The 9,854-nt window shown below is 37.3% G+C and overlaps 1 protein-coding gene across 1 annotated transcript in view; it reads right to left on the reverse strand.

The window, feature by feature from the left end:
- LOC132155915 (ventricular zone-expressed PH domain-containing protein-like) overlaps positions 1-9,854 on the reverse strand; it is a 142,910-nt gene that overhangs the window by 78,527 nt on the left and 54,529 nt on the right. Inside the window, exon 5 of the mRNA XM_059564687.1 lies at positions 940-1,103. Within this exon, the coding sequence (XP_059420670.1) occupies positions 940-1,103 (164 nt within the window). The remainder of the gene's footprint in view (positions 1-939; positions 1,104-9,854) is intronic.

Raw genomic sequence — 9,854 nt, forward strand, 5'->3', positions numbered from 1 at the left:
TATTCTTATAGCTTCATGAAATTAAGGTTGAACCACTGATGTCACATGAACTATTTTAACAATGTCCTTACTACCTTTCTGGGCCTTGAACGTGGTAGCTGCGTTGCTGTCTATGCAGGGACAGAAAGCTCTCGGATTTCATCAAAAATATCTTAAGTTGTGTTCCGAAAATGAATGAAGGTTTTACAGGTTTGGAATGAAATAAGGGTGAGTAATTAATGACAGAATATTCATTTTCGGATGAATTATCACCGTAAAGATTAAATAAAAAATCCTATTTTATGATAGCCTCTCAGTGTCTATGATGGAAATGGCTTCAGACTTTGGCATCTCGGAATGACAATATTAATACCTGAAAATAGTACAATTTTTCATTGAACTGTAATTTCTTATTTCGGTAAATGTGAATGAATAATGTCTAAAATAATGCCTCATAATCTTACCTAATCTTACTACTATTCAAGCATCCAATGTTTTCACTGATGAGCTGAGTGATAAGCATGTGCTTATTACCCAATGCAAAATTGGCTGCCCCTCAACCCCCCTCAAAAAGCATTTCAGATTTCTGTTTCTGCCAAAACTGTGGTTTCCTCTTCTCTTTTCCAGTAAATTTGTCTTCAGTCAGAGCCAGGGGGAGCCAGCAGTTTAGGATGTGCTTTCTGATATTTCCCCATCTATTTGGCGGCAGCTCAACTATACTATCGCTAGAGGTGTCAACCATCAAACTGTTTAACCGTGTTTGACCTTGTACTGCAGCTGTCTGCTTTAAAATAAATGCTGAATCACTCACTCCATATTCATTTATGTACCCACCCCTCCACTCCCTTGGTGACCTTCGAATTCTTTTAAGGTTCCCCAGAATAACTCACCTTGACCAGACTTCATCATCAAACACCACATTCATTGTTTTGCACACTCATTTGTCTCTCCTTCACTCACCAAGGGGTGATGCTCAGAGATCATCTGCAGTAGTCTGAGCAGGTGCTGTCTGCCGGACTGGTCCAACTGGGACATCATCGCCGTCAGTTCACGGATGTGTTGATGGATGGGCTCTGGCTGTCGTGGATACACAGATGGCAGCACTCTCAGCAGCATGGCATTACCTATCAAAATCAATAATTAATCAATATAGTGCACTTCTCATGTACAAAAGTGATCATTGTATGAAATAAGTGTGTGAACAGGAAGTGAAAAGACACCATGATGCCAGATCATGTAGTTGAGGGGCGAATGGAGGGCACCACTACCAAAAAAAAAAATCACAGCAGAGAGTTTCAAGCAGCAGACAGTTATAACAAAATGGGGCAGTCCAAAATCCACTTGAAAAACAAACTAGATTTGCATGCAGAGGAAAACGATCATTTACAGTACACCTAAATTTATCAATAAAAGATTGTATAACATTTCAAAATTTCCCCTTAGATGTTATGCAAATGGCCCTTTGAAAAGTTTACTGGAAGATTATGGTAAACAGACTTTGATTAATTAGTGTACCGATTTCCATGACCCAACTGTTACTAACACCCTGATTTAATGTCATGAGCAATTTTTACAGATCATCCTGTTGACTGCAAAAAAACCACAACAAAAAATATGGTAGGAAACTCCAATCCAACATCAACAACAAATCTAATCTCTGCTCGGGCAAGCCATCTAAGTCAGGGTGTTCGGTTAGCAGACATAATTATGTAAATGAGATGTTTTCCATGGCTCAGGGGGACATTCAGGATTGCAGAAGACCTGCCCACCTGTTTCTACACACAGCGGGCGATGGTAATGAAGGATTAGTGTTATACATAACCTCTCATAATGAGACAGCTGGGGAAACGTTGCTGGCCCTAGACAGTTAACAAGAAATATCGACAATCTTTTCTTTGCCAGGTGTTTTGGCAGAAGCTATCTCTAGATACCTTTTAAGAGAAATATTATCCACTAACAAGCACAACTAAAAGCTAGTAACCATAAGTTATGCAAGATATAGCTGTTTTCCTAGAGTTTTTCAACATACTGTACACATGAATGAGATCTTTTCCTTCAGTCATAAGTGCTTGAATCAAAACAGAAAAACACAGCTGATCTGACAATATGTTATTATAATTAATGTCTGATGTAGTTGTAGATCACTATAGTTTTTTAATAGTTTTTATATACAGTATATAATACATGAAGACATTACAGTATATTATTGTGCCAGATGAGTAAAGTATTGAATACGTATTAGATTTTTTATTAAGTTATGGTTTGTTTTATTTCCATATCACTGAATCCATCACTATCAATTCATAACACCCATTTTTATAGCTGACTAAAGATTAACCAAGTAACCAAAAGTAAGAATCCCCCTTGAAAAGCAATCCATTCTCAAAAGGATGCCTTAAACCACTTCACAGTTGTTTTTAACTGTATAATTCTTGTCTGCACAGCATCTGTTGTAAATGTATCATTGCATCCAGCATGAAATCTTCCTTCAAATCAGCAGTAAGCATTTTGTTTAGTACGACAAATAAAGTGCATTCCAATTGATTTCAAGGGAATGATAAATCTACAGGTGTTTATATTAATATTTCCTTCCTGCTCAACCCACTTGTTGGGTGTAGGTGTCATCCTAAAGCTGACCTTCCACTGTTAGGGTAAGTTTGTATTGTCCAGTAACCTTGCCCTGAGTTCACATTCAGATATGCATCAATACTTTTTGCACCAGTCATCAAGAAGTAGACACCCTCAGTGGGGAACCACATTACTGTGGTTGATCATCATCTGAGGTATGAAAATTCATGCTGAACAGAAAATGCGATTGGAAATTCTGGACTGATGACTAATGTAAAGCTCACATTCTGGGAAGATTTGTTGGCATGCTGATGTTGTCGCAAACCTGGCTCACATAAGCAAAAAAATTAATGTCGACCTCACAAAGGGTACGTCATGGGACCTTTCTGTTTCCATAGAGAAAATAAAGTTCTCCTTGCTAACGGGGCAATGAGTTCAGTACAGTATATTCAAAAGATGTATTTGTAACATCAACACTTATAACTTTCTGACAAACATCTGACTTACGTCTGACATCTGACTTACGGAGTGCTTGATTTGTGGCAGACTTGACAGAGTTTCAGTAATACTGCACCTGATCGTGTCTGAATGATCATGGAAGGTAAATTGATCACACCTATTACATAATTTTAATTGTGCATCAAAAGCCCATGCCATTAAAAAAAGCATGTAAATTTCCAAAATATTAAAATGTCAGTTCTATCCCTAAAATACATATTTTACACTCACTGTTATGCACATTTATCATAAACACAGCTCAAATGCTTCCTACTAGTGAGGCCAAAACATTTAGCACCGTTTTATTACCAGTAGAATGCAAAATGGGTGTGGAGTCTTTGTTTCTGAGGAAATGTGCGTGACTGTGAAATTGGCGCCTTTTATTAGCACCAAAATTACAGCAAATTTCTGACTCAAACCCCAGCACCCCACAGGAAGCAAAAAACAGAATCTCAGCCTTTCTGACAAGACATGTTTTCTTTATGATTTGTCGTCCTTAATACTCTGTTATCACAAACAAAGCTTGTGGACACATTATTTCTACCCAGTACAAACCCAAAACAATAGATGAAATATTTAAATGTACAGTAAAGCACATTATTCAATAATAAGATTAAATAAGAGAACATGTGAATGAAGAAGAGGATTTCTGTTGCTTATAAAAAGTCCAATCAACTAATCAGGATTTTAGGGTTAGGTTTTTAAAAAGTGGGTCCTATTAAGCAGATCCTAATTGAGAACCAGAAGCATGTCTGGTTTTCCAAGACTGGGATATGGACTGGAGAAAGGGAGTGGATATTAAGGCTTGGATTAATTACTGTTATAAACATGAGCCACGTCTAAAAGGCAAAGGTGGAGGTGTTGCTTCAATTTATAACAACGTTTTCAGGATTTCTCAGAGGGCAGGCTACAAGTATAACTCGTTTGAAGTAATGGTACTTCATATAACATTATCCAAAGAAACAAATGTTAATGATAAATCCCCTGTTATGTTTGTACTGGCTACTGTATACAGGCCACCAGGGCACCATACAGACTTTATTAAAGAGTTTGGTGATTTTACATCTGAGTTAGTTCTGGCTGCAGATAAAGTTTTAATAGTTGGTGATTTTAATATCCATGTTGATAATGAAAACGATGCATTGGGATCAGCATTTACAGTTGTGTTCAAAATTATTCAACCCCCTAGAGACTGCAGTACTTTACAAATACAAGCTTTTCTGAAGATCCAGGATCTAATAAAACTTGCATCTATAACAGTTCACTGGCATATTAAAAGTGATATTGTCAATATATAATGTAATATATTTGAGTTATAAGATTTTTTTATGATACTGCTATGTCATAATTATTCAACCCCTATTCAACATTGCTGTTTTTAAATCACTTATTTGCATGGTGGGGAATAAAACCGTCTCAAAACACAATTAAGCCTTTAGAAACTCTATTAAAAACAGAATTAGCTTGAGCTGTTACACATACAGTTTGGCCCATGCATGTATTGAAGTTCAGTAGCAAAAATGTCAACAGAGATCTCACAAAAGCTAAAGAGAATAAATATCGTAGTACTTTAGAAAGGCTAAGGCTATATGAAGATTTCCAAGACATTGAAAGTTCCTAGAGACACAGCTCTCAGCCTTATTCCTTAGCCTAAAGTGTGTTTTACCAGAAAATCTTTGAGGTTGTGGAAGAAAAAGCACAATATCATAAAATGTTTAATCAGAGCAACTGAGAAAAAACCTGCAATGTACAGCCAAAGACTTGCAAGATGACCCGATGAAAGGAGGAAAACAATTTCAATGCAGTGTGTAAGAAAAACACTAGACAAGTATGGCCTTCATGTTGAGACATCTTGATAAATACCACTCTTGATCAAGAAGAACAAAAAGTCAACTTGAACTTGATAAAATTCATTTGTGTGGACCTGTGGAGCTCTGGAGGAATGTTTTATGGAGTGATGTGACCAAACTGGAACTTTTTGGACCAATGGATCAGCGGTATGTCTGCTGCAAAAAAAGACAAGGCTCATAAGCAGAAGAACACCATCTCCATCCTCAAACTTGGAGGTGGATCAGTCCTGTTATGGGGTTTCTTTACTGTAGAAGGAAGTGGAAATCATGACTGTATGAAGGACATCATGGATTCTTTAAAGTGTCAGGCCATTTTGACAAGAATTGTGATGCCTTTGGTGCAAAAACTGAAGCTGATGATCAATGGACTTTCCTGCAGGCAGTCATACCAAAGTCCACATCCAAATCTACTACTGCTTGGTTCAGGGATCAGTCAAAGAATGTACTTGAGTGACCTGTTTAGTCTCCAGGCTTAATTCTCATTTCAAATATCTGGTTGAATTTGAAGAAAGCAGTGGCAATATGAAAACCAAAGACTATCAGTGATCTGAAAGCTTTTTCAGGTGTGGAATGGGCCAAAACTGTAGTAGAGAGGTGACAGAAGCTTCTAAACACTTACAGACAGCGTTTATAGGTAATTTTAAAGAATAAAAGATTCTGCACAAAGGGGGTTGAATAATTTTGAACATGAATGTTTAGAGCCAATTCGAATTTTATCATGATTCATCAATGTTCCATTCTCAGAATCACTCAAAAGTCTATTAACAAACTTTCTCTAATACTTTACTGATGCCTTTGTTAAATTGATTTCATAAAATGTTGTCCTCCACAGCAAATTGTCTTGCAAGTCAAGGGGGTTGAATAATTTTGAACACAACTGTATAGACATTCTGAAGTCTATTGGTGTTAGACAACACGTTTCAGGACTTACTCATTGTCGAAATCATACTCTAGATTTAATACTGTCACATGGAATTGATGTTGATGGTGTTGAAATTATTCAGCCAAGTGATGATATCTCAGATCATTATTTAGTTCTTTGCAAAATTCATATAGCCAAAATTGTAAATTCTACTTACAAGTATGGAAGAACCATCACTTCTAACACAAAAGACTGCTTTTTAAGTTATCTTCCTGATGTATCCAAATTCCTTAGCATATCCAAAACCTCAGAACAACTTGATGATGTAACAGAAACTATGGACTCTCTCTTTTCTAGCACTTTAAATAAAGTTGCTCCTTTACGCTTAAGGAAGGTTAAGGAAAACAGTTTGACACCATGGTATAATGAGCATACTCGCACCCTAAAGAGAGCAGCCCGAAAAATGGAGCGCAGCTGGAGGAAAACAAAACTAGAGGTATTTCATATTGCTTGGCGGGAAAGTAACATATCCTACAGAAAAGCATTAAAAACTTCTAGATCCGATTACTTTTCTTCTCTTTTAGAAGAAAACAAACATAACCCCAGGTATTTATTCAATACAGTGGCTAAATTAACGAAAAATAAAGCCTCAACAAGTGTTGACATTTCCCAACACCACAGCAGTAATGAGTTTATGAACTACTTTACTTCTAAAATCGATACTATTAGAGATAAAATTGCAACCATTCAGCTGTCAGCTACAGTATCACATCAGACAGTGCACTATAGACCCCCTGAGGAACAGTTCCACTCATTCTCTACCATAGGAGAGGAAGAATTGTATAAACTTGTTAAATCATCTAAACCAACAACATGTATGTTAGACCCTATACCATCTAAGCTCCTGAAAGAGGTGCTTCCAGAAGTCATAGATCCTCTTCTGACTATTATTAATTCCTCATTGTCATTAGGACATGTCCCCAAAACCTTCAAACTGGCTGTTATTAAGCCTCTCATCAAAAAACCACAACTTGACCCCAAAGAACTAGTTAATTATAGACCAATCTTGAATCTCCCTTTTCTGTCCAAAATACTAGAAAAGGTGGTATCCACACAATTATATTCCTTCTTAGAGAAAAATGGTATATGTGAGGATTTCCAGTCAGGATTTAGACCGTATCATAGTACTGAGACTGCTCTTCTTAGAGTTACAAATGATCTGCTCTTATCATCTGATCGTGGGTGTATCTCTCTATTAGTTTTATTGGATCTTAGTGCTGCGTTTGACACAATTGACCACAACATTCTTTTGCATAGACTTGAATACTTTGTTGGCATCAGTGGAAGTGCATTAGCATGGTTTAAATTGTACTTATATGACCGCCATCAGTTCGTAGCAGTGAATGAAGATGTATCCTATCGATCACAAGTGCAGTATGGAGTACCTCAAGGCTCAGTACTAGGGCCGCTACTCTTCACGCTTTATATGTTACCCTTGGGAGATATCATCAGGAAACATGGTGTTAGCTTTCACTGTTATGCTGATGATACTCAGCTCTATATTTCTTCGCAGCCCGGTGAAACACACCAATTTGAAAAACTAATGGATTGCATAGTCGATATAAAAAACTGGATGACGAGTAATTTCTTACTGCTAAATTCTGAAAAAACAGAGGTGTTAATTATAGGACCTAAAAACTCTGCTTGTAATAACCTAGAACACTGTCTAAGACTTGATGGTTGCTCTGTCAATTCTTCGTCATCAGTTAGGAACCTAGGTGTGCTATTTGATCGCAATCTTTGATTAGAAAGCCACGTTTCTAGCATTTGTAAAACTGCATTTTTCCATCTCAAGAATATACCTAAATTACGGCCTATGCTCTCAATGTCAAATGCAGAAATGTTAATCCATGCATTTATGACCTCAAGGTTAGATTATTGTAATGCTTTATTGGGTGGTTGTTCTGCATGCTTAGTAAACAAACTACAGCTAGTCCAAAATGCAGCAGCAAGAGTTCTTACTAGAACCAGGAAGTATGACCATATTAGCCCGGTCCTGTCAACACTGCACTGGCTCCCTATCAAGCATCGCATAGATTTTAAAATATTGCTTATTACATATAAAGCCCTGAATGGTTTAGCACCTCAGTATTTGAATGAGCTCCTTTTACATTATAATCCTCTACGTCCGCTACGTTCTCAAAACTCAGGCAATTTGATAATACCTAGAATATCAAAATCAACTGCAGGCGGCAGATCCTTTTCCTATTTGGCGCCCAAACTCTGGAATAACCTACCTAACATTGTTCGGGAGGCAGACACACTCTTGCAGTTTAAATCTAGATTAAAGATCCATCTCTTTAACCTGGCATACACATAACATACTAATATGCTTTTATTATCCAAATCCGTTAAAGGATTTTTAGGCTGCATTAATTAGGTAAACCGGAACCGGAAACACTTCCCATAACAACCTATGTACTTGCTACATCATTAGAAGAATGGCATCTACGCTAATATTTGTCTGTTTCTCTCTCGTTCCGAGGTCACCGTGGCCACCAGATCCAGTCTGTGTCCAGATCAGAGGGTCACTGCAGTCACCCGGATCCAGTACGTATCCAGACCAGATGCTGGATCAGCACCTAGAAAGGACCTCTACATCCCTGAAAGACAGCGGAGACCAGGAAAACTAGAGCCCCAGATACAGATCCCCTGTAAAGACCTTGTCTCAGAGGAGCACCAGGACAAGACCACAGGAAACAGATGATTCTTCTGCACAATCTGACTTTGCTGCAGCCTGGAATTGAACTACTGGTTTCGTCTGGTCAGAGGAGAACTGGCCCCCCAACTGAGCCTGGTTTCTCCCAAGGTTTTTTTCTCCATTCTGTCACCGATTGAGTTTCGGTTCCTTGCCGCTGTCGCCTCTGGCTTGCTTAGTTGGGGACACTTCATCTACAGCGATATCGTTGACTTGATTGCAAATAAATGCACAGACACTATTTAACTGAACAGAGATGACATAACTGAATCCAATGATGAACTGCCTTTAACTATCATTTTTGCATTATTGACACTGTTTTCCTAATGAATGTTGTTCAGTTGCTTTGACGCAATGTATTTTGTTTAAAGCGCTATATAAATAAAGGTGACATTAATTACTGGTGGTCATAAGTTCACTGTACTTACAGTAGTTGCTTATAAGTGCTTCTGTCACTGGATAACCTGACATCACTGGTGAGCTGCCTAACTGGCCCTAGCTTTTGAAAATCTGATGACAAATGAGAAGCACTGCAGGTAAAGACAAGAGATTCTGTCGCACAAGAGATTATCGTATGCTCAACCAAACACTCTTTTTGGTAGTTGCAATTTTAGGTATTTCCTAACTTTCAACTTCATCAGAAATATGACAACAAAAGTAAGGGTTAGGGGTAGGTCTGAAAGATTAAGGTACAAGTTAGATGAAGGAAAAGGGGCCGCAGGCAATGTTTACAGAGATGGGAAGTGACAATGTGTACTTGCACTTAAGTAGATTTTTTTCTGGTAACAGTACTTTAACAGTAATTTATTATTTCTGACAACTTTTTATTAAAATTTTTGCACAGATATCTGTACTTTCTAGTTCTTACATTTTCAAAACAGGCTCGCTACATTAGTTTTTATCTGTATTATCGCCATTCGATATCTAATAAATCATGAATCGGTTAGTCTTGACTGGCAACGCTCCGATTTTTTCTGCCAAAAGGTTGTGATCAGTAATCAGTGCGAGAATCGAGAATGGAAAAGCAGAGAAGCAAAACTTCTGATCTGTTCAGGCCTTTCTTCATCTGTAAATAGGCTACTGTAGTTTTGTCTTTGTTTAGCTCCTTAGTACAAATTTTGAAACTGGATTATGCGTATTGCGCATAATTCTACACATAATAAAACCATGGTTTATTTTAATAAGGGAAAAATGTGACTCATGATAATGCAATAACATATTCAATATTAGAATTTTTCTATAAAGATATTGTCATGGTGTAGTTATTGTTGTACTAATTTGAAATAAAAAAAATATTTAAAAATATAGTTATTTTGCACGGATTTAAGGATTTTAAACT

The sequence above is a fragment of the Carassius carassius genome, chromosome 13 (assembly GCF_963082965.1).
Source record: "Carassius carassius chromosome 13, fCarCar2.1, whole genome shotgun sequence".
NCBI classification, from domain to species: Eukaryota; Metazoa; Chordata; class Actinopteri; order Cypriniformes; family Cyprinidae; genus Carassius; species Carassius carassius.